General features: G+C 39.0%; 2 protein-coding genes across 5 annotated transcripts in view; both read right to left on the bottom strand.

The window, feature by feature from the left end:
• Nucleotides 1-17,098, bottom strand: part of LOC117661203 (regulator of G protein signaling 5) — a 44,952-nt gene extending 27,854 nt beyond the window's left edge. For 2 of the 3 annotated variants that reach the window (XM_087891143.1, XM_087891144.1), the window contains exons 1-4: nt 16,931-17,090; nt 10,792-10,893; nt 4,250-4,311; nt 1,317-1,483 (exon numbers count right to left, since the gene is read on the bottom strand). In XM_087891143.1, coding sequence (XP_087747269.1) covers nt 1,317-1,483; nt 4,250-4,311; nt 10,792-10,893; nt 16,931-16,974 — 375 coding nt within the window. In that variant the 5' untranslated portion in view covers nt 16,975-17,090. Of the gene's footprint in view, nt 1-1,316; nt 1,484-4,249; nt 4,312-10,791; nt 10,894-16,930 lie in introns of all 3 variants that reach the window. The other variant, XM_087891145.1, reaches the window with a different exon arrangement.
• Nucleotides 17,099-19,716: 2,618 nt separating this feature from the next.
• Nucleotides 19,717-25,879, bottom strand: part of TADA1 (transcriptional adaptor 1) — a 31,596-nt gene continuing 25,433 nt past the window's right edge. For both annotated transcript variants that reach the window (XM_034409783.3, XM_034409784.3), the window contains exons 6-8: nt 25,209-25,360; nt 24,232-24,394; nt 19,717-20,407 (exon numbers count right to left, since the gene is read on the bottom strand). In XM_034409783.3, the coding sequence (XP_034265674.1) occupies nt 20,255-20,407; nt 24,232-24,394; nt 25,209-25,360 (468 nt within the window). In that variant the 3' untranslated portion in view covers nt 19,717-20,254. The remainder of the gene's footprint in view (nt 20,408-24,231; nt 24,395-25,208; nt 25,361-25,879) is intronic.

Below are 25,879 nucleotides of genomic sequence, written 5' to 3'. Positions count from 1 at the left end.
AATCCCCCAGTCCCCCCATTTCAGGGACCCTTTCTCTCCCCCAAGCAGACAAGGACCAGGCGCCCTTTAAATGCTCCCTGGGGCAGTTTGGGAACCTAAATGGACATCTAGTCCACCCCTCCATGCATACTGGCTGAGAATCATGAAGAGAGCACAGAAAGTGGAGGATCCCTTCAGGGGCTGCCATGAACCCTCACCTTGAGCGGCAGCCTCCCTCCCAATACTAAACACATCCCCCCTCCCAATTTCTCCACTTGTCTCTTTGCGCCAAACTCTCTCCTCCATCGGGTGAAGTCACAAAGGACTCTGCCCAGAGACCAATGACATGCAGGCAGGGAAAATTTCCATTACTGCTGCTGGTTGTTCGGGCCCCTCTTATCTCAAAAGTCCGAGATAAACGCTTCATCCCCCCAATTCAGAACCGCCAATTCCTCCTCTGGGGCTGGAAGTATGGCTGGGACACCCCTCTCCCCCCCCGTTCATTTCACAGATGAAGATTTCTGCCATAAGAAGAGTTACTGCATTGGATGAGAAGAGGCAAAGGGCAGCCTTGAGGATCACAAACAGACACCCCCCCCAATCCAAAGGGAAGCCTTCTAAAACCCTCAGCTAAACCAGGAAGAGGCAGAGAGGATCTGCAGGGATCCCTCGTAGCCCAGTTGGATCCTCCTCACAGCCCCCTCCCTCCCCTCATGGGGGAATTCTCTGCTCGGCTCTCTTGGGAAAGGTGCAGCTTTGCTTCATGGGAGAAAAAGGCAATTTCCTTCCTTAAAACACATGTCTCTCTTGCTCGGAATGCCTGGACAAACCAGCTCCTTCAGATTTTATTGCCTCTCAACCCCAAATGTGAACGAATCTTCCTCTTTCTTTCTTTCAGTCAGCCTGGGAGGGCTTTCAGCCGGTTTGCCGAACTGAACAATAAGTTAGCTACCGGTTCTACTGAACCGGTGTGAACCGTCTGAATCCCACCACTGGACTCTTTGTAGGAATGTGTTGGTATGCTTTGTATGATTGATGGATCACCTTTCAGTGCATTGTTTATCCTGTAATTTTTAATGACCACTCTTCCATTGCACACCTTCCTTAGACTTGTCTCTGATGTCTATTTTGTAACATTCACAAATACAGTTTTTGTTCAGTATAATATAGAACTGGAAGAAACCAGCAATTTCTTCTGTAAGGGATATGTAAGGGATAAGTGTTTAGGTGTGCACCCAGTGGAACCTAATCATGAGGACACCTTCAAGAAATTAATTCCCTAATTCTTAACAAAAGCCAGGATTTTATCTCCATTCTGTTAATGGCAAACAACTAACCTCTTTAGGAGCCTCACTTTGGATAAACTCTTCATAGATCTTTTTGGCCTTTTCAGCCATTTTGGTAGGCAGTTTGGTCTTCTTATAATCTTCACATGCAATCCAGAATTCAATGTTCTCTTCACTGAATTCAGATTGGAGGAAATTCCGGAAGCTGGCAAGGCCATCTGCACAAAGAAAAAATGATTTTTAAAAATGTCAATTACAATTATGGAATTACACTATTTTTTTTTAATATAGTTTCCTAATTAATCCTCTATTGTGCACTACAAATTTGGAGTGTTAACTCCAAATGAAAACCATAAAGATATTGAGTGCATAGTTGTATAGTGAATAAAAAGGTAGATAGAGTGCAGAAGAAAAAAAGGAGGGGAATATGAAATTGATATCTGTAATGCAAGATAATTCTAAACTGGAGATTAAAAAAATTCTTCCAGGACAATTAACACAAAATTCAATTCAATTCAAAATTCAACTAGCAGTGATTTGGAAGAGTTGCTTGAAGATTATGAAACTGATGCTTTGGAAGATGTTGGACTCCTTTCTTTCAGTGTATTTAATTTCAATAATTAAAATCAAATTTAAACATTAAAATGAATTTTAATGTGGAGAAAAGCAAGGTTTTACACCTGGGCAGGAAAAACAAAGATACAAATACAGATTAGGCGAAACCTGGCTCAAAAACAGTAACTGTGAGAGTTTATATATTAATATATATAAAATGATGTACTGTGCTCAGAGAAAAATCCATATTCATATATTAAAATATATAAAATGATGTGCTGCATTTACCATTTACCACATCTAATTGCACTATCAATGAAGTTTGGTCGATAAACGTGATAGAGGTAACCTGTTTCCTCAGGCTGCTGTAGTCTCTTTTGCCAGTCTTGAATTTGATATCTTGCATAAAGTTCTTTTTCCTTACGCCCTTACAGAAAGTAGTTTTTTCCCTTAGCCTTGCCACAAGGAATAAGGAAAAACTCTCCACAAGAGACTAAACCTCCCCCTCGCCCCCAGGTTCTTTGCATAGAGTTTTAATTACAGGTAATTCTCAACCTGGAACATACTTTTGCTTAGTATAGAGCTGATTTACTTTTCCTAAATCAGCTCTATACTAAGCACCTTACATATGCAGGTAATCCTCAACGTACAACAGCACTGAAAAAAGGGACTTAATGACCGTTTTTCGCACTTACAACTGCTGTAGCATCCCCATGGTCACGTGATCAAATTTCAAGTGCTTGGCAACTGGCATGTATTTATGACAGTTGCAGTGTGCTGAGGTCATGTGATCACCATTTGTACCCTTCCCAGCTGGCTTCTGACAAGCAAAGTCGGGGGGGGGGGGAGCCAGACTCACTTAACTACTGCATTGATTTGCTTAACAACTGTGGCAAAAAATGGTCATAAAATGGGGTGCGACTTACTTAACAACTGTTCTTCCTTAGCAATTAAGTCCTTTAGACTTAATTCTGGTCATAAGTCAAGGACTACCTGAATTTTATTCACTAAGATACAGTATAGAGAAAGGGGAGTTTGTCAGCTAAAATACAAAGCTCCCACCCTCTTGATTATTTTTGGGATTTTTAAAAAATCAGGTTTGACATACAACTTGAGCAAATTTGAAAATCTCTGCTATAGATAAAGACTTGTTCACAGTTTTTGGTTTTGGAAAGCAGGAAAGTAGAAGTGTATATTGAGTCTTATTGGACTTAGAGGGTAGAGGAAGAAAATGTCTTCAGGGTTGAAGAAAAATTGAACTGAACTCTTCTTGCATTTTAAGCATGGAATGTGGTGGGTGGGAGGGGAAGGAAATGTGATTTTGTTGTAAATGTCAGTACGTTGCCTTGGGCTGACTCTTATCTGGGGAGACATACTTTCTCAGTTCCTGCATTCACCCACATTCTCCCTACAGCCTTCAGTGGAAACTGAATTTGCTTCATACTCTTGTTTATGGGACAAATTCATGTATGTGTAGTTGCCTGAAACATAATGAATTTCCCAGATTTTCATTTCTTTATTATAGCCTTTTTAATATACAAGTTGGTTCACACAATGCACTTAGCCTGCTTTTCTGGATTTGTACAATACATTAGAGAAGCAACCTGGAATTAAGGAGAAACTTCCTAACAGTGAAAACAATTAACCAGCGGAACAGCTTGCCTCCAGAAATCGTGGGCCCTCCATCATTGTATGTTTTTAAAAAGAGTTTAGATAGTCTCTTATTTAAAATGGTATACGTTTTCCTACTTGAGCAGGGGGCTGGACTAGAAGACCTTCAAGGTCCCTTCCAGCTCATTCTAATCATTTTATTCTATTAAACCAAATAGGCTGGATTAGAAAAATGTTGTTAAGACATAAAAAGACTAAACCAACCAAGGTTAATACCGTGTTTCCCTGAAAATAAGACCCTGTCTTATATTTTTTTGAACCCCGAAATAAGCACTTGGCCTTATTTTCAGGGAGGTCTTATTATTTTGGGGCGTGTGGAGGAAACCAGAGGAAATGATGGGGACCGACTGCCCATGCTTTTAAATATTTTCGGGGAGGACTTATTTTCAGGGGGGGCTTATTTTAGTGCATGCACTCACAAGCCTATTGGGCTTATTATCAGGGGATGTCTTATTTTAGGGGAAACACGGTATATTATATACATCCAGATAATGAGACTAACTGAGTTGATAGAAATATATCCCAGGTATACGCTGATCTTTCTGCTTCTGATCTGAGATTCAGACTGGTATAATTTTATACTGCATATAAGACTCATGCAAATATACTAAATGACAAATATGATAATAAGTTATTATTGCAGTTGCAATCTTAGGACTCCTCCATAGATGACATAACAATGCTTTACTGTAGTTTCTCATGGCCTAAATTTTATTATTCTTAGGATAATTATGTGGAGATCTTTACAAAAGTCTTACAAGGGTTTTGAAGGAGCTTTTCCAAGGAATTGCGCCACTGCCAAGTTTCTTCTGGGGAAGGCCTGTAAATATTAAAATGAAAATATATAAAATATATAAAAGCATATTCTTTAAATCAACAAGTCAGAAAAGGATTGGTACTGCCTGAACAGTCTTTTATTGAATGATTGCTGTACCTTATTCATTATTTTATAACTTATTTATAATCTCTTTCATCAGTTCTGTAACTTTTCTTAGCCTTCTCTCACTTGAAGCTAACTGTGGCAAAAATATGGCCCAGCAGCCGCCTTCCTATGCCATTATAATGTCATCTGACACAGCTTTAAGTTGTCCTTAGGTGCGTGTGATCCCATTGTGAACCGGTAGTAAAGGTAAGTAGAACCTACCCCTGAGTTAGATGGTACCATAGACTTTGGATTAGGCCTAGACAAAACTAGGAACATATAGATTGCCTCAGGCAGCAGGTTCATGCTCCTATCGCCATTTCAATAAAATGTACTTTCCTCTGCTGCTCAATATGATCAGATAAACGTGTCTATTAATTTGTTAATGAATAGAGAATTGGTATGGCAGAGAAAATTGGTAAGGTCGGAAATTAGTCTGCAAAAGCTGACTATCTCTTTGAGGTAGTGGAACTTGAGGAAAAATGGAGATCAAACAGAATAACAGAGTTGGAAGGACTTTGAAGGTCTTCTAGTGCAACCCCCTGTTCAAGCAGGAGACTCTTATGGGGCATCTTATGGTGCAAGAGAGAAAGCAGTTTATATAGGGCTGGAGTGATAGGACTATTTTTGGTTATTCTCTGATACTGAAAGATTACATAAACATTTAAAGTACAGTTCTTCATATTCTCCTTTTAACATTTAACTATCCTTTAACTATCCTGGCATCCCATTAGGAATTATTTGGACTCTGATAGACCTCTAATATTTATATCTCCAGAATCTGCAGTTTGTAATTCCCAAAATTCTTGTCCATTGATTGTACAGCTGAAAAGAAAATCCAACAGGTTTGTTTGTTATTCCTCCCCATGGAGAAGTTCTCATATACAATTTCATGCTGTGTTGGTAGCCCTACTTGGCCTTTGAATAAGGGGCCATCCAAAAATACTAGCCCTCACTAGGCCTTTGTCATTCCTTTCATCTTTTTTATTTTCAACTCTGTGTTGTTCTGTATAAAGCAGAATGGGGCTAAATGGAGGATAATTGTTCTCCACGCAGACAGTATTCCCTCCCCTGAGTATTCATTCTTTCATTTCATTTTTCAAAATCTGAAGTTTGAATTTTCCCCTGCTTTGGCTGTGGCTTTGGGATCTGGTTTTATCTCTCCCACAGATTCATCATCAGTTCCCACGCTGGTCAAGAAAATGATTGCTTTTGTGTCAAGTGAGTATGCTATGGACTCCCATGACAAAGTGGATACTAATTATCTGATTTTACTCAGGCTGTAAGGATTTGAAATTAAAGTATTAATGTAAGACAAAATAGCAACTACTATAGAAGTCCATACAGACACCAGCAAGTCTAAGAGAAAAAAGAACTCACTAGTAAGACATTGACTACTATGGCTCAAAAGACATAAAACTGGGTGTAGTTCTGGAACATTCTTGAACCAGGAAACAGAAGTTTGAAGCTGCATTTCTTTCACTGTGAATGCCATCACAGTATTTTTATGAAGCACTTTTAATAAACAAAGGGATGTATATAAAAAGTAGAATGGGAATGTGTATAAATGAATAAAATTATAGGTCAACTGCTATAGAACTGCAGTAGCACTGGACTAACTGCATACACAATTTTTTTTGCATGATAATGAGTAGAAGGTTGTTATTTAAAATCATCTATTCTGTTAAAAAGAAGATAAAGGATAGAATGGAAAAAGTGACATGCTATGACATCAGAGGTTAGTCAATGGTTTGGAACAGAGGTGTCAAACTCACATCATCACAGCGAACATCACATGATGTATCGGGACTTTCCCTCCCGCCCCGCCTCTTTGCTAAACCAGGCATGGATGTGGCCAGCGCATGATGCATCTGGCCCGCGGGTCGGGAGTTTGACAGCCCTGGTTTAGAACGTTTTCGTATCAGTTAAGAGATGGGCTTGTCCTCATGTCTCCTACCTACAGGACAAAGATGTCCCACTAACCATTTTTAGGCATAATGTTATGACATCTCCTTCAGTCAGTGGCTTGGCTTGCCCTAATGTCATGGAGCAGATTAAATTCATATGTAGCTGTTCCAGTTTCAAAGTAGTGTTTTGCTTCTTCTCCTGACACATGTCTTGCGACGTGAGCCATCTGCAATGCCTCAGTGATTATGTTGGTGAACCTGAAGTCATAAACTACCATCTGCCCAGCTCTTCTCTGCCTCATTAGACTGCAGCTGCCATACTCTTTCCCTCACATTGCTAGGCATTGCCCTCCATGGCTTAGGTTGCCAGAAAGATCTCACACCTGGCTCCCACAATTGTATCTGCTCTTGTAATTACACCTAACTGGCATTTGGTAAGAGTGGTGAGGCATTACACATGCTTCTTTTCTATACACTGGTTTAACAAGTCTTTGAAACAACTATAGACCTGTTCACATTTATTTACTTATTTTATTGTTTATCTCATATAAATGCATTCCACATTTTTGTTGCTTCTTCTCACAAGGACTTGCAGGTGAGGTTACTGTCTACTGTTTTATTTCTTACTTTACAGGAGCAGCACCATTTTTGCCTATTCCAATCCATGCTCTGCATTTAAGTGCTGCTAATATTTATCACTCCCTTGCAGCAATTTTCTCTTTCCTGCTTCACCCTGTGCCTGACTGACAAGTAGGATATGTGGCATAGGAGTGCAGAATAAATGGTAGTGCAGCAGACTAAAGCACTGTTATTAACATCTGCTGCCTGCAATTACTGCAAGTTCAAATCTCACCAGGCTCAAGGTTGACTCAGCCTTCCATCCTTTCTAAGGTAGGTAAAATGAGGACCCAGATTGTGGGGGCAATAAACTGACTTTGTATAAAATATACAAAAGTATGAAGGCTATTGCTTAACGCATTGTAAGCTGCCCTGAGTCTTCGGAGAAGGGCGGCATATAAATCAAATTTAAAAAAAAAATGAGGGAAGAACCTCCAGGAAATACCTATAGGTTTCAGCCTATAGACTTCACTGCATATGTGGACTGTCAGTCATACCATGGTTTTTGACCCAGATGTAGTGTTTTTCCAAAACAGTGCTAGACTTGTGTTAGAAAGACCCTAAGGGGCAGGTCAAGTTGGCCAACTTTAAAAGTGGCTAGTGCCTATAATCAAGCAAATCTCCTCACCTCATGTTAATGAGTGATTAATGAATGTTTTTCTTATCAGCAACATATCCTTTTTTAATAAACATAATTGTTTGTTTAACCTCCTCCCTATTTAATCAACCGGTTTATACTGGAATGAACCACCGTAAAGAAATCATTTCTATTTTACTGGATTAAGCTGAGAAGTTTTATCTTGTCAACAGACAAGACCATTTTTCCTGGCTTTAATCCAGGACTCGTAGGCCTCCCTTGGTTCTGCATAAATGCAGGAAGTGGTTTGGGGGCATGACATTCAAGTTCATGAGAATCGGCTTTCATCAAATAAAAGTTTATGTCCACGTAGATAAGATCTGCTTAATTGTTTGAGGCAAAGGGCTCTTCAGGCCAAAGAAGGGGCAGAAAATAATCAGGGGAAGAAACCTCAAATATTTGCATCTTTGCATTCTGAGCAAAATTAGACCAGACCAAATTATGAAACATGATTCTATTTAAAAATAATAATTATGCAAAAAAGGCTAATTTGCTTAGTAAATTTTATTTCTCAAATTAATATACTGCCAGAATCCAGCAGGGGTTGGGATCAGATACCTACAATTTTGTTCTCATCACTAGAGCAGCCCTGGTCTTCCTTTTCCTCCCCAATGAGAAACCAAACATTTTCCTTCCTGAAGACCCATGGAGAACCTGCCTCACCACATCTGTTTCCATTGCCATGACAAGGGAATTATGATGTTCAAAACAGCCCATAAACCCACAGCCTAATTTGCTCCAAATGGCTCTGAAAAGAGTGCATGATCTACCTAATTTGTCTGTAGCAGTGGTTAAAATTAAGCTACTATCAACTTTGTCCGTCATCGTGCAATCTTTAGATCAGTCTGTCTGCTGAGTCTTTTTTTACAGCCTAATTGGAAACAGATTCAGGGACAATCAGCCAGAGAGGTTCCCCTTGTGCATTAAGGCCACTTTTTTCCCTAATAGCATCAGTGCTACTGGTGTTCATTTTGTTCCAGTTCCTGGAACTACTTTGTCTTTGGTACAGATGGGAGACTGCTTTCTCACAGATTAAAATGACAGTGATTAATGTTGGCAATTAGCCTTTGGCAGGGCAGCAGCAAGTTTCTTGAAGTCCACAGATAAACAGAAATGGAGCCACTTTTTCTAATGGTCATATCAATGTATCACTACAGTTTAACACTGTTTTCACCCACATAGCTCTTCTTAAATTTGCCTGCTTCTAATTTGGTCGAACAATAATGATATAAAACCTTCTAGAGGGACAAATTGTGTCAGTTTGTTGTAGCAAAGAAAATAAATATATATAAAATAAAAAGTAGGCAAACAGTATGAGGGTCTTAAGGTAAAGGTTCCCCTCGCACATATGTGCTAGTCGTTCCTGATTCTAGGGGGCGGTGCTCATCTCTGTTTCAAAGCCGAAGAGCCAGCACTGTCTGAAGATGTCTCCATTGTCATGTGGCCGGCATGACTAAACGCCAAAGGCACACGGAATGCTGTTACCTTCCCACCAAAGGTGGTCCCTATTTTTCTACTTGCATTTTTTACGTGCTATAGAACTGCTAGGTTGGCAGAAGCTGGGACAAGTAACGGGAGCTCACCCCATTATGCGGCACTAGGGATTCGAACCACTGAACTGCTGACCTTTCGATCAAGCTCAGTGTCTTACCCACTGAGCCACCGCATCCCGGTTTAACAGCACCTTAAATATTAACACATTTTAACTATTTAAGCTTTTGTAGATGATAATCTACTCCAGAAGTAGAGGCATTTTCTTGTGTTCATAATTGTTTTTCATCAGGGAAGCAGGGATGGAAGATTTTAAAGCTTTCAGCATCTGACAAAGATCCTCAGGAAAAAAACCTTAGTATTCTTATAATTAACATACAAAGCAAGTTTGCCTTTTTGTAGGGAGATATGCCTTTCTCCCTTTCTTCCCTCTATCTTTTCTACACTCCCTGCAAAGTAACTGTCACCACATTCCACACTACTAATGAAAGGAGTGGATTTGGGTCTTTAAAAAAAAACATAATAAGGAATCACAAGTTTCTTCATTAGTAAAACCAGTCTTCTTGACACCATCAGTTTCAAAAATACTAGAATTATGAGACAAACACAGAAATATTTTTCAGGCTGATCTGATTTTGCCTTTTCCAAAATGAAATATGTATCTTGTCCTATGTATCATGGAAATAAATTCGTTATTAAATGCTTGTTTTAAATCTGTTAAGTTTTGTATCATTTACCCACCAGTGGAAGCCCAACATGTGATTTCCCTTTCTAAGGCATTGTGAATATTGTAAGAATCATTGGAATATAACAATTCCAGTAGTCCTCCACTTATGGCCACAACTGAGCCCAAAATTTCTATTGCTAAATGAGTCAGTTCTTAAGTAAGTTGTGCCCTATTTTAGAATCTGTTTTGCCACAGTTGTTAACTGAATCACCACAGTTGTGAAGTTAGTAACACTGTTGTTAAGCGAATCCAGCTCCCCATTGACTTCACTTGTCACAAGGTCACAAAAAGTAATCACAACCCCAGGAAACTGCAACTGACATAAATATGAGTCAGTTGTCAAGTGCCCAAATTTTGATCATATGACCATGGGGATGTTGCATTGGTCGTGTGAAAAACAGTCATATGTCACCATTTTCAGTGCCTTTGTAACTTTGAATGGTCACTAAATGAATTGTTGTAAATCGAGAACTACCTCTGCCCTGCATTTAAACAGTAGTCTTATAGAATTGGATATGGCAACACGTTTCCCATCTAGCTCCATGTCAGGAAAAGTTCCACATGTTAAATTTATGTCAGTCTGCTGTTATGAGTGAAGCCAACAAAAAGTGGGGAATTTACACACATTTCCTGTGAGCATCATCTGAGAATATTGTGAATAAATATCCACAGTAAGGAGTGCCTTCTAACTTCCTTAACCCCGGATCTCATACTGTAAGGTTGAAGAATCCAACCATCTTTGCCCTATGATGTGTCATTTTGTGATGGTAGTAAAATATTTAGGGACACTTGATTCTTCCACCAAGTTATATATCTGAACGTATGTAATGAGAAGTGATTGGCTGGTCTTCATAATCCAAAACCACAATTATGCACCCTTATTGTCTTTCCATATGCAGATTAAAGCATATCTTAATCAGGGATGGGAAACCTTTCCATCTCCTAAACTGTTGAGTATGGACATGTGGTAAAGAGACTAATAATTATTATATACTTACTTTTGAACCTTTGCAGGCTTCTCTGGGTAAGGGATAATCAGGTCAATAGCCGAGTCTGGCTTCTGGAGGAGTGTGCCCAATTTTGTCTTGATTTCTTTGGCTCTGGAAAGAAAAATTATGAAAGCATACATGAACATACAGTAGTTTCCTCTAAATGCAAGATTGAAAAAGATGCTCCATCTGAGCGGCAGGGCATTCTACTGAAAGCTATGAGATCCAAATCTGTTATATTCTTTCTACATACTGAAAATAGCACAGTATGTTCAATTAAGATATCCTGATCGAACTTCAGATAACCTGCTATCTCTAGATCGGTTTGACCACAGCTCCTGTCATTCCCAGTCAGTAGAGTTACTGTCATCCTATTTCATTTAATTTCAGCTGAAGTCATTAATTATTAAAATAATATTTTTCCTACTTATCTCTCACTCATTTAGATGAATGGCAGAAGAGTTAGGCTAAATTGTGAAATAATTCTCTACCACAGAGGCTCTTATAGTTTTAATAGGGAATGGAAGTTTGGTATTTTCTATTATGACTGTATGCCGGTTTTAATATTTATTTGCTTATTAACAAATTTATATGGCTACCCAACTCCACATGGTTACTCTGGGAGGCTTACAATAGCCACAGCATAGCAACCTAGAGTATAAACCCATACCCTCCTCCCACCCTCAGCAACCAACACAATCAAATTAGTTACTTGATTGGCTCTGTATCAACCTGATATCCCCCAGACCCATGACAGATCAAACTACCAAGGTCCAGAACTGCCTGAGCAGGGCTTGTACGGCAAGAGGCAGAACTGAGGAAGGCTTAGCCATCCCATCCCTGCTTTCCTTTTTCAACTGCGCTATGAAGCTTGGGGGACTGGACAGGACAGGAAATATAAAGAAACAGCATTCTTATGGGAGTCTCTTGTGGTGGGCTATCTGCTAAGATTTTGCTTTTCTATTGTAGCAACAGGAAAAGAGGATTAATCTTCAACTATATCACTTCCAAGTTTGCAAAATATGATTAATCTCTTGCAAAAGAGATTACTTAGGTCAAACAAGGAGAGTTTGAGGCTACCTCTCTAGGGGTGGGTTCTCCTTACCTTTACTACTGGTTTGCAGCGGGGCTGCGCGCACATTCTTCTGTGCATGCGCAGAAACGTTTTAGTGACGGGGTCGATGGGCAGAGCCTCCCACCGGTTTTGCTACTGGTTCTATAGAACCAGTGCAAACCGGGGGCAACCCACTACTGCACCTCTCCCTCTGATTGGTTTTCGTTGTTCACATACCTTTTTTTACTTAAAAGTAACTCAAAGCACTGAACACACAAAATACACCTTCCTCTTGTTATTTTCTTCAAAACAATCAGCTCTACCTATTCATCCCACGTATCAACTGTACTAATGATTCAGTTAGTGTTAATGAAGACTATTGATTATCAGGACAAAGCCTGATTGGTGACACATGAAATTAAATATATTTATCTTGTTGTGTTCATGGAATACACAAAGTTATGATTTGTTTAATCATAGTTTGTGGACTAGGTCATAATTCTTTGAGTTCATACAAAATGCTAAATCGTAAAATCTGGATTGCCACTTGGAATCACAACCTTGGATTCAGATAACATATTAACCAAAAAAACCCAAACAAACCTAAGGTCATATTATAGCCTTAATTCGGTGCTGGCTTTAATGGAACCCAGCTTTAGAGTACTTCCAGATAGACAACTGAATCTATGGATTTTTTTTCTCCGTGATGGATCATTTCTGCAAACAAAACTTATGGAAAATGTGATGGGGAAACGGAGAAGGCACAAATAATGTAGGTATTTAAGGAAGGGTAAATCATTATACATGGGTGCAAGTAAGATCATTCATGTCATTTGCGTGATGGCAATGGTTTACACCTGATGACTCCTGGCTTTAGAAGATCTCTAAAATCTACTAATTTTATGTTTCTGTGCTGTTGTGACTTGTACCAGATATCTAGAATCTGGAACTCATAATATAGTATGAATAAGGCTGAGAGATTGCACAATACTAATCTTGCCAGATATCTGTTATAAAATTGTCTTATAAATAGTCCTTATAAACCTCAAGTCTGCCAGGGATCTGTTCTGATCTTGTATACCATGAACCAAATTAAGAGCCCTCCATGTCCTATTATCGGGAACAGCAGATGTTTAAATTAAAATTATTCCTGTAAAGTGCCTTGACTGAGCTCTTTATTTCACCTCAAGTGTTATCCTCATTCACACCCTCTCATTATTTTGCATCCCAATCCTGACAAAAGCGTCAGCTGCGCTGCTGAAAGGAAGCGCAGCACCTCTAACAAGGAATCTCCTTAGAGACTTCTGGCAAGTTAGCAGCAGCTGAACCCAAAGCTTTGCTACTCAGTATGAAGTCTCAGGGAAATTTGCTCTCATGCCTAAAAAAATTATTTTCATGCTAGTTTAGTTGTTAGAACTCTTCAAAGAACTTCTGAAAAAATTGTTAGTTTACCCTTTATATTTCATACTGCTTTTGATTTTAAAGTTTAGTTGTTGTAAAATACTCAGTGGTTTTAAATGTAAAGAATAGCCCATCGAATACGTAAGTGAATCAATCAATCATACAGGCAACTTTTGTTTTTTTTCTTCCTCAGGTGTTTCAAAGGTAAATCATCAAAGGATGTAATGTCTAATGGAGCCCTTGAAAGTCTCTAGATGTCATTAATTATCAGTCTTTTAAATTGCATTAATTTCTATTTCCATAGGCAGGAAACCTCAGAGTTTTTGAGATGTTATCCTTTTAACTGTTCTTCAGATTTTGAAATGAAAGCTTTACTCATCCATCTCTTTGGAGGATGTCAGCACATACTAAGGCCATTTTCCTAATCAGCTGTTCCAAGAAATCTATTCATTTGAGCCAGGAAGAGCCTTCTTCATAGGCCAAAGGGTGGCCAGGTCCCCATGCGCCTTGTTGACCGAAGGGTCTCTTGAGTAAGGATGCTCTCATTAAAACGGCACAGAGTGTACTCAAGCTCCTGCCCTAATAATAGAAATAATACCTTATGTCTTCTAAACTACAAAATAAAGAACCGAACATATATTTTGTGCATGTACATATTTGCACATACACATACCTGAGAAAATTTAAATTTGGATGTTTTAGATATTCACAGATTTAAAAACATTTTTCTGCCCATTTTGGTTAGATATTTTGGTAGTACTGGGTCACACCCCGGTTGGAGGTTCTAAAGATAATACAACCCAAAAAAATCTAGTTTTATATACTAAAGAGGGTTAAAATAAGGCCATTACCTTTTTAGGTGCTAATTTCCCATTTATTCCTTATGGATAAAAGAATATAAACTCATATCCATACACATCAGAGCTGTCATTAGATACACTAAGAGGTGGGCAACTATGGCCCTTTTATGACTTGTGGACTTCAACTCCCAGAATTCCTGAGCCAACAATTGATAACCTGAAAAGGCAAATATTGAGAGGATGGGGATGAACGGAACAGACTGGAGGAGGCTTGGGGGGGGCATTCTGTCCCCAATAATTAGCCTTTTTCAGTTGGTCTAGATCCTTTTGAATCCTGATTCTGTCTTCTGTAGAATTTTGCTATCCCTGTTAGCTGGGGTGGCCTCTCCAGGTTGATACAGATCCTTTAATGTACAAATGTTGAGTGGGCTGCTTAAACAGTCGCTGAAGAATCTAGCAATGGTAGAGTTATTTTGTAAGGGTAAATATACTGGAGAACGTCATCATACACATTGTTGAAATCATTATACACTTCACTATAAACTCTGGCAGTGTGAGAACTAGACTCCAGATAGATGTATTTCTCATTTTGGATTTATAAGCAATAGCAGATAAAAGTTTAACATTTTAATATAGTTGTCCCATGTCAAAAGCATATGGACAGGAGAATTAGATTTCCTATCCCAATGGTACCAGTGTTCATTTCAAAAAAAAAGAAGTTCAGGTAAATGTTAATAGTGAAGCATTCATCCTATTCTTATTACTGTCCTGAAACTGGTTTTAAGAAACCTACCCATGGGTGATCACCAAAGTCAAGAGTCAAATCTTAATGCAGATCCAAGCTAAGAAATAAAGGACAATACCACATATGCATAATGCATATGAACATTGCATGTTCCATTTCTTTCTCTGGAACAACAGATAGGGCAAACTTTTCATTGCAAAGCAGCATTGCCCTGATGATGCCAAGATGTGACAAAACATGTCTTCAGACATTAAGCAAACACTAAAAGATAAATAAAATAAAGCAACTGGCAAAAAATATAAGAGAACAATTAAATGACTTGGCTTTTCCACTATCAATCAATGGAATCTCATTTTATATCATAATTCATGCCATAACTCAGAGAAGAATGTACACCAAAATTAATTGGCCATCACACAAACACTCACACTGAGAAATAAAAAGCTACTCTTAATCTAGGGAGGTTTGACATGTATATTTGCACCCTTTTGTTTCCCAGATATATTTTCAGGAACCCTTTATGGAATAATGCAAAAATAATTAGCATGGCTAAAAAACAAATTCCTTCTATGAAAAAAATCTTTCTGAGTCAAAATTGCTTATAGGCAGTAGGTAAAATCTTAGAAAGAAACACATACAGGAAGAAGATCCAGAATCTATCTATTCTAGTAGCCTTAAAACAAAGTTATTCAAGAGGTTTCTTTACTCCTGCATTATGCTGGGCCATTGGGATAATAGGCTACTATCAAGTTTTAATGCCAGTTTTTGGTTCATTTCAGGCTAATTAAAAGTGCTGCTGAAAAGTTTTTGAAACTCATCACTCTTCATCATTTATAAGTTTCATTTTTAAGATCCTGCTCTTTTTTATTTTATTCCATTAATAGTGTTTATTTATCAGGGCCTGCAATTATCTAAGACACCAATTTCTTTTCCTTCCTTATCTAGTCACTAGAAATACAAAGAGATTGCACTTAAACCTGCTTTTCTTTTCTTTTAGTTTTAGTTCTTTTAGTGCATTGATGCAAAACAAGTTGTGAAACTGAGAATTAGTAAATACATTAACAATGGATGTGGGTTATATCATTTCAAATCATAAACTGATGGGGATTTGCTGGAATATTTTCCCAAATAAATAAATTAGTCCCAATACCGTGACAGAATTCTGCTATTTTATGATAATTAGAAAATAAAACTATCAGCACTTGAAGACAATGTCCTCACCTGTAGTTTTAATTTAAATTTATCCTTCTTTATAATAGCTACAATGAGGTATAAGGGTTTACAGACTGTTTAAATGAATGAGTAAATGTGTGGGTAGGTGGGCGAGTGAAGGAAAGGTCAAAAAATGATCTTGTTTTTTCATTGTATTCAATAATGGATGGAAACTTAAGAGAAATCAGTGTCTTATGATCCCTGAAAAACTTCTTGAACAATGGTATGATGATGATGATGATTTAATTGTCTTAAGACATTTATCTCAGTAGCTTTCTGATTATATCTTGGGTTTTAGCATGAAGCTGGGAAGAAAGTAATTAAAAGAATGAGAAAAAGTCAAACAAAATATAACAAGAACTGTTCATGTAAGACTGTCATCATATTCTTATGAAATAGTGTCTGTGTGTGAGAGATAAAGAGTTGTAAAGTGCATCATATCTTTAACTGAGAATCAATCTTTCCCTTGTCCACAATTTTCCTTTCAAAAGCGTTTTTACATTTTTACTGAAGAAAAAAAGCTTTTACTTATGCTAGTTTGAATGAAAAATTCATATTACTAACCCATGCTGTGCAATACATCATTCCACCACCCACAGTAGATTTAACAGTATTTTGAGTGAATTTGGCTCCTCATTCTTTAACTATGTCTTTAACTATAACATACTTTTTTTTTTTTACGGTTTTGTGTCCAAATGTAATTTACCTTTCTGATCTCAAGCCCAATGAGAAATAAAGGCCATCAGCTTGGTCAGTTCACTTGCTTAATTCCTCCAAAACCAAATGAGAACAGAACTTCCCAACATTTCTTTAAGCAGGCATCTCTTCTGCACAGAGATGGGCTAAGCTTTTATTCTGCCAGATTGCTGCAGTGTCTCCGCTCTCTCCATCACCCTCATCACTTTCCTCTTTGATAGGCATAAACTTGTCTCTCACCTCTCCAGGCATGTGTGGGGTAAGGCTGCTAATCCTTTGCACATCTTGCCGTGTGGTTATTGTGTCCTTGAAGACAACCAGATGGTGTGTGAGAAGGCAGAAGCGTTCGCTGTCTGTAACACAGCCTGTCTTTTTTCAGAAAGATATAAAGTGGCTGCCTTGAATCCCAGCCAGCCCCTTTGGCCAATCACATTCAGTCTAGTGTTTCTGAGCAGAGGAGCAGAGATGAGAAAGTCACAGATCAATCACCAGGCAGAGAGAGATGGGACTTTTCCCTTCCTTCATTTTGTGTTCCACAAATTAATTACTGCTCACTCAAAATCACTTAAAGTGGGCTTGCCCCATCTTTCATCCTGTCAGATTATGCGCACATTGTTTTCTTCTATTTGTGGAACAAAATAAATGGAATAAATGGAATTTGCCCCAAGGGGCTAATTGTGATCATAGTCAGGGATATTCTAAATGCACATTTCTAACTGTGAAACTGTGGTGCTAGTATAACTAGCTCGGGGCAATGTGATATCTGCTTGGGTGCACCTAGAGAAGAAATAAACTCAGTCATTTTCATACGTAGCTATCTATATTAGGTATCTATTAAAGTAACTATCAGGTTTTAGGACTAGAAAAATTAGCAATGTTTCTAGGATGCAATATGAAAGTCTAGGTTCTATTTTTCCAAGGAATACAAAAGATAGCTCAAACCACAATGTTTCAGCTTCCTATTGTTTCTGTCCTTCTCTAGCAAATGAAAAGTACTGCAAAAGGACATTGCTGCAGATATGTAATGACTAGCTGCAGAAGTGTCTGCAAACTATTGTACAAATATTTGAGACTTCTTTTACACTTTATAAAAATGGAGCTTTGATTGCAGTCATTCCCACCATCTTGACTTTTTTAACCAAATCTTATGGACATCTTATTTTATTGATGAATCAGGTCGAAGGGAGTTAGCACTACTTCTTCTATGTAGAAATATAGCCATTTTGATATGATTGACAACTCGAGCCTCCCCAGTAGTTGTAATGATTTAAAAGCTAATCATTATTTATCTCCATGTAGCATATGGAAGATCAAAGGCTTAAAGTCACTGTGATATTTAATAGCTAAGATGGGATTTGAACTGGGCACATTTGTAATTGATTTTATTAGCCATGGATTTTATCAGGGCAAATGGATCTAGGCAAGACACAGACTGCCCACTTCAAATCCCTTTGCAATTGTAAATGTATACTTTGGATTAAGACATGCTGAGGAAGATGAAACTTTATTTCTAAGTAAACATACACAGGACTGGCCTCAGGACACATTTCCACTGACATCAACAGCAATTGTTTGGAAATGAACTTGTTTACCACAGTTCTGAAAGATGTATTTTATGACCAGTCTGATCTTTTGCTCCTGAAATGGAATACTTCCGTTTCACTGATTGAAGAGAGGTTTGATGAACAATCTGTGCCGGGAGTTCTTTTTAGTATCTGAGTAATGAAGAATCATGCTTACAGGAATGAACCGGCTGTTAGGTTCATTTATTAGATATGTTTACATTCTCTTCCTTTAGAATGGACAACAAATCACCTTCCTTGTATCTCTTCTAAGTCTCTTTAACATGGAACACATTCAAATTATTCTGTATGGCAGTAATTCTTCCCCGAGTAAACCCCCCCCAAAAAAACCCTATTCTCACTTTCACTGAAGAAAATGACCAACAGATTGAAGATGAATGTTCTCCTGCTGTGATTTTCACTGTGCCAGAGCTTTGTAAAATCAAATAACCTTTTTGATTTATTTCTATAATTTATTTGTTAGAAATAAGTGGGGATTTTTCTTTGCACTGGAAACTTGAGAATCCTCTAGACCAGTGATGGCTAACCTTTTTGCTGTCGCGTGCCAAAAGTGGGGGGAGTATGGGGGATCACGCGTGCGCGTGCCCACACCCATAATTCAATGCGCTCTGCCCCCGTGCATGCCCATGCTACCCCACCGAGCTCCCCCTGCTTTTGGCATGCGGGGTGGGCACGGTAGGTCCATTTTTCGCCCTCCCCAGGCTCCAGAGGCTTTCTTGGAGCCTAGGGAGGGCGAAAACGGCCTTCCTCACCTCCCCGGAGGCCCTCTGGAGGCTTGAAACAGTCTGTTTGTTGATTTCCGGTGGGACCTAGAAAGCCTCTGGAGCCTCAGGAGAGTGAAAAACGGGCCTTCCCTCCCCCGGAGGCCCTCCTGAGGCTGGAAACAGCCTGTTTCCCGACTTCCGGTGAGCCCAGAAGGCCCAATAATCAGCTGGTTGTCGTGTGCATGTGCGCCGGAGCTGAGCTAGGGCAATGCTCGCATGCCCACCGACATGGCTCCGGGTGCCACCTGTGGCACGCGTGCCATAGGCTCACCATCACGGCTCTAGACAGATCTGCAGAACAAAAAATGTGCTTCCTATGGTACAACGTCAACTAGTTCTGGGTTTTGTGGAGCTATGATTTATGACTAAGGAACTTTTCACCATTCTGTTTGGCAATCTTTACCTCATTTAGATATATTACAAAATACTGCTGAATCACAAATAAAAAATCTCTATTCTCTATTTTTGCTGTGAAACATGTTAGGGTGAAGGAGATTCACTTTTAAAGAGTTATGAATTCTGTTGAATAATTAAGCAAACAACTTGGTTATTTTTTACTTTCCCAGAGGCAAAATATATTTAAAAAGATAATCAGAGTGATAATTATATATTTGAAGGACTTTTCACAGATTTAAATATTGCTGTTTTAGTAAAGAAAAAATATTTTTATAATGAAAACTGTTTTACAATAAAGTTTATTTTAATGAACCAGGACTTCTCCAACATGAAATAAACACAAATTATACAAAAGAAATACCAACAAAACAAAGTTTTGTATAGTATATTTACAATGTATGTTTGTAAAAACAACCCAAAGCAGTAGTTTAGATGCCCTATGTATCTGGTGACTGTAGGAACTCTTATCTTTGTACTGCAGATAGACAGAGCATCATCTTACATATTACGGATGGAATGAAAACAAAAATTTGGTTTTTGCTGCAATATCCATTTTCTAGTGGAACAGAAAGATTTTCAGAATTAATGGTATTCAGTTTGTTGAAAGTTATCAGCAAAGTAGTTGATCTTCTAAGCAATCAGGGCTTTGTTTTACACTTATATGCTCTTCACTTTGAGTCATATTTCCATGGGAAACATGTTCACACTTCCACCTGGAAGTGCTCATAAAATAATGCAAATGTTGAGATTCTAAAGTCAAAATGCCAACTGGCACATTGAAGATATATTAGTCCAGCCCAAAGTCAGCACTGGAAACAGTCTTAGCACATTAAGAGGCCTTCCTTCGCAGCCAACCTCTGCCGATGGATTTTGTCTTGCTGAAGCTCCTCATGGTTTGGATGCCAGAGTTTCAGGATGATCCTTTCAATATTGAGGGCATAGACAGTATGGGCAGGGACCACTTCCCGGTGGATCTGCAAGTACACAAGTGAAAATCTTATTGGCCACAAATTAATTAATATATATGTGTATATGTATATGTATGTGTATGTGTATATGTATGTATATGTATATGTACAGTTGCAAGAAAAAGTATGTGAACCCCTTGGGATTACGTGGAGTTTTGCATGAATTGGTCATAAAATGTGCTCTGAACGTCATCTAAGTCACAACAATAGAAAAACACAGTCTGCTTAAAATAATACTACACAAACATTAGATGTTGCCATGGTTTAATTGAACATAACATGTAAATATTCACAGTGCAGGGAGGAAAAAGTATGTAAGCCCCTAGCCTAATGACTTCTCCAAGAGCTAATTGGAGCCAGGAGTGAGCCAACCTTGACTCCAATCAGTGTGATGATATTGGATGGGTTGCTGACAGCTGTCCTGCCCTTCCCACACCTGTTTTGGGTTTACTGGTTTCAAGAAGCACTGTCTGATATGAACCATGCCTCGCAGAAAAGAGCTCTCAGAAGACCTACGATCAAGAATTGTTGACTTGCATGAAGCTGGAAAGGGTTACAAAAGTATCTCCAAAAGCCTTGATGTTCATGTGTCCACGGTAAGATAGACTGTCTACAAATGGAGAAAGTTTAGCACTGTTGCTACTCTCCCTAGGCGTGGTCGTCCTGTAAAAATGACTGCAAGAGCACAGCACAGAATGCTTCATGAGGTAAAGAAGAATCCTAGAGTGTCAGCTAAAGACCTACAGAAATTTCTGGCACATGCTAACATTTTTGTTGACACATCTACAATAAGGAAAACATTAAACAAGAATGGAGTACATGGGAGGACACCACGGAGGAAGCCATTGCTGTCCAAAAAAAATATTGCAGCACGTTTGAAGTTTGCAAAAGAGCACCTGGATGTTCCACAGCACTACTGGCAAAATATACTGTGGACAGCTGAAACCAAACTTGAGTTGTTTGGGAAGAACACACAACACTATGTGTGGAGAAAAAAAGGCACAGCACACCAACATCAAAACCTCATCCCCACTGTAAAACATGGCGGAGGGAGCATCATGGTTTGGGGCTGCTTTGCTGCCTCAGGGCCTGGACGGATTGTTGTCATTGATGGGAAAATGAATTCCAGAGTTTATCAAGACATTTTGCAGTAAAACGTACAACCATCTGTCCGCCAACTGAAGCTCTGCAGAGGATGGGTGATGCAACAGGACAATGACCCAAAGCATACAAGTAATTCAACAAAAAAATGGCTTCAACAGCACAGAATACGCCTTCTGGAGTGGCCCAGTCAGAGTCCTGACCTCAACCCGATTGAAATGCTGTGGCATGACCTTAAGAGAGCGATTCACATCAGACATCCCAAGAATACTGCTACACTGAAACAGTTTTGAGAAGAGGAGTCGTCCGAAATTACTCCAGATCATTGTGCAGGTCTGATCTGCAACTACAGGAAACGTTTGGTTGAGGTTATTGCTGCCAAAGGAGGGTCAACCAGTTATTAAGTCCAAAGGTTCACATACTTTTTCCTCCCTGCACTGTGAATGTTTACATTATTAATTAAACCATGGCAACATCTAATGTTTGTGTAGTATTATTTTAAGCAGACTGTGTTTTTCTATTGTTGTGACTTAGATGAAGTTCAGAGCACATTTTATGACCAATTCATGCAAAACTCCACATAATCCCAAGGGGTTCACATACTTTTTCTTGCAACTGTATATGTATATGTAGTATATGTATATGTATACGTATATGTATATGTATGTTTTCTGAGGTTTTCGCGGGTATTTGTATGTAGGTCTTTGGTTATTTGGGTTTTCTCCGGTGTAAAATTGGAAGTACCTTGGCGATGTTTCGACGAAGTCTCATTTGTCATCTTCAGGCTGGTGTCTTTGGCCTTGTGCTCCTAGAAGACCTACGTATGTATGTATGTATGTATGTATGTATGTATGTATGTATGTATGTATGTATGTATATGTGTATATATATATATATATTTGTTTTCTCAGGTTTTCGCGGGTGTTTGTATGTAGGTCTTTGGTTATTCGGGTCTTCTCCCACGTAAAATTGGAAGTGTCTTGGCGACGTTTCGATGAAGTCTCATTCGTCATCTTCAGGCTGGTGTTCTCGGCTTCGTGCTTCCAGGAGCAATGTGAGATCGCAGCTGTCTCTTCCTTTTAACTGCTAGTGGGGGTGTGAGCTGATTGGGTGGGGACTTGGCTGTGTTCTGATTGGGTGGAGGTGTGTTCTGATTGGTTAGGGGCTTGGCTGTGCTCTGATTGGATGGGGGGTTGGTTGTGCTCTGATTGGCTGGGGGTGTGTTCTGTTTGGGTGGGGACTTGGTTGTGCTCAGCTTAGTCTGAGTTGCAGGGGGATTTGAGCTGGTGAGCTGCGTTGTTGTTGTTTGGCTTCGTGTTTGTGGCCGTGCGAGCTCTTCATGGTGGGTGTCAGTCTGCTTCATGTATGGATTGGAGGGGTTTAAAGTGGCTAATGATGCGGCTGCGGTCTGGCTTCTGGTCCTTGGTCGTGGCTCATTATCAGTGTGGGTTTGAGTCTGCTTTCTGCGTGGATGTGTGGTGGTGACATCCTGTGTGGCTCTCGTGAGTGTGGGTCTGGTGTCATTCGTCGTGTTAGGGACTCGTTTGTCAATAAGGGCGGGTTTCCAAATGGCTGGTAGGCGGGAGGTATCGTCTCGTTTGTTCATGCTGTGTGGGCGTTTTTCTATCTCGATGGCTTCTCTGATTATTCTGTTGTTAAAGTGTTCAGTTTTGGCGATAGTTCTGGTCTTTTTAAAGTCAATATCGTGTCCTGTGGCTTTAAGGTGTTGGACCAGGGAAGAAGTTGGTTCCTCTTTTCTGACTGAGTTCTTGTGTTCTTCTATGCGTGCACTTATTCGTCTGTTGGTTTGTCCGATGTATGTGGTGGGGCAGGCGGTGCATGGGATTTCATATACTCCTTGATTTTCTAATTCAATTTTGTCTTTGGGGTTCCTTAGGATGGTGGATATTTTTTGGTTTGTGCAGAATGCTGTCTTGATGTTATGTTTGTGGAGGATTTTGCTTATTCTGTCTGTGGTGCCTTTTATGTATGGGAGGAGGGCTTTGCCGTTTTCTTGTTCTCTGTCTTGGATTTTAGTGGGGGTTTCTTTTTGGATTAGGTTGGTGAACTTGTTTCTTTGGAATCCATTGGATGTTAGTACGTTAGTGAGAGTGTGTAGTTCGGTTTTTAGGTGTTGTTCGTCAGCTAAGCGTTTTGTTCTGGAAATGAGTGTCTTGGCTACAGAGTTGATCTGGGCAGGGTGGTGGTGTGAGAGTGCGTGCAGATAGCGGTTTGTGTGTGTTTTCTTCTGGTAGATAGTGTGTCCTAGGGAGCCATTGGATTTTCTGTAGACTAAGACATCCAGGAAGGGAAGTTGGTTGTTCGCTTCTGTTTCCATGGTGAACTGTATAACTGGACATATATATATATGTATGTATGTATGTATGTATGTATGTATGTGTGTGTGTGTGTGTGTGTATAGTTTATCAATTAGTTACAACTTTTTAAAAATGTGATTTACAAATTTGAATTAAATTATGTTATTATTCAGATTAAAGTTATGTTAATATTCAGACAATTCAGTGTGTTATGTTCTTGTAAGACACCATGAATCTAAAAGATGTGGCAGCATACACATTTAAGAACGAATAGAAAGCAAGCTGTTTATTTTCTTTCTGGGTATTCTTTCCTCCCCCCGCCCCCCCATTACTTGGTAGTAAGTTCTTTGTGAAACAACATCTCCATCAGGAGAACAACTGAAATTAAAATACATAATCTGTGAAAGTTACCTGCAGTGCCTCAAAGAGATCATACATGTTCACTGGGGGCAGGGTTGCTGGTGAGGTGTCCCCGGAACAGGCCAAAAGGAGGGCTGCTTGTTGCTCTGCATCGTCAGGTGGTAGATGGGAAGCAAGGTTTTGACCAGGTGGGGGAGCCAAGCAGGTAGGAGGGCTAAGAAAAAACATACATTGGAGAAAAATGGATTTGGCATCCTATTAGGGGAAAAGGAAGAGTTCACTGCTGGCTCAGAATTGAATACCAGAAGTGTCAATTGGCACATAGCCCCCACCAGGCCACTTGAAGGTCATGTGTAACTTCTGATCTGAATAATGTTGTATAATATTAGGCTGCATTTGGATAAAAATGAAATTTTTGGGCAGCATTTATTAGTAGCATTTTTCAACAAAACCTAAAGAAAATATTATGCATACTATGAAAAATATTTCTTGATTTATTTGTTTGCTATTATTTATAGTTCACTCAGCTCCAAAGATTCCCGAGAGCTAACATCCAAATAAAACTAATACAATTATCAAAATGATATGAAGGTTAGAGATAATCCATGTTGTAGTTCTTGCACAAAACCAAATTATCTAAAATAAACAATACAAAAATTAAAAGGTAGGAAATATAATACTGAACTCGGGAGAGACATAACTTTTCTTCATGATTATATCATTCAAAGGCAATAACACTTACAGTTAGATAGCGCTCCATAGTGCTTGGTCTTATTTTCAGGGAGGTCTTATTATTTTGGGGCGCGTGGAGCAAGATGGGGCTCCTCTTGCCATCTTACCTGATTTCCAGCTTTCCAGTTCCTTATTTTCAGAAATTTTGTTGCTTACTAAGTAATGCCTAGATTGGCCAATTTCTCATTAAAAAAAAAAAAAAACAACCTCTGATTATTAGGACATTTCTGTTAAAAAGTAAGTTTTATATTCTCACATTCTCTCTTATGCTACATTAGTATTAAGCAAATCCTTACCACTCAGTTAAGTTATTGTAAGCAATGACACTATTCTTCAGATACGGCTGTGGGTTGACATTACTTCCAAAGGCATATTTGAAGTGACTGTCCCTCACACGGTAAGCCTTTCTTCTTGATATTACAGAGGTAAGGATATCCTTAAGATGCTTCTACAGAGAAAGAAATGTCTGTTTATTGCTTGCAAAAAAGCTAAACCCTGAAGTATCCAATGCTTGTACTCTGAAGATTGCAACATAAAGGCCACTGCCTGGATTCCCCCTTGCTTCTGGCCATCAATCTATTCTGGAATCCTTGCCTATCCCCAGGTATACTTCCATTGTCAAAGCCCTTTATTTGGCTTACGGCTTGCTCTCATTTAACCTCTGGACACCCATCTTGTTCCCTTGGATCTATAAAGCCCAACTATAGTCAATGAGGTACTCAGGTTGACTCAAAAAGTTGATTCTAACTTCTGCATGCGAGGAGCTAATGACAAATGTTGCAAAGAACTAAATATACAAATAATATTTGTGAATTAAATTTGTTTGTATCCTGCAGACAAAAAAAAAAACACAGACAAAATCTGTGTTTTTAAGATTTTATTCATTTGTGGGAAGCCTACATTGGCAAGGCAAATAATTTAGTAAGAGTATGTTATCAGAAATTCTAAGAGTCAAAATATACTCTTC

Source organism: Pantherophis guttatus, chromosome 3 (genome assembly GCF_059756535.1).
Source record: "Pantherophis guttatus breed Tessera chromosome 3, ASM5975653v1, whole genome shotgun sequence".
Taxonomy (NCBI): Eukaryota; Metazoa; Chordata; class Lepidosauria; order Squamata; family Colubridae; genus Pantherophis; species Pantherophis guttatus.
The sequence above is the reverse complement of the archived record's forward strand: the minus strand, read 5'-3'. Positions and strand labels throughout refer to the sequence as shown.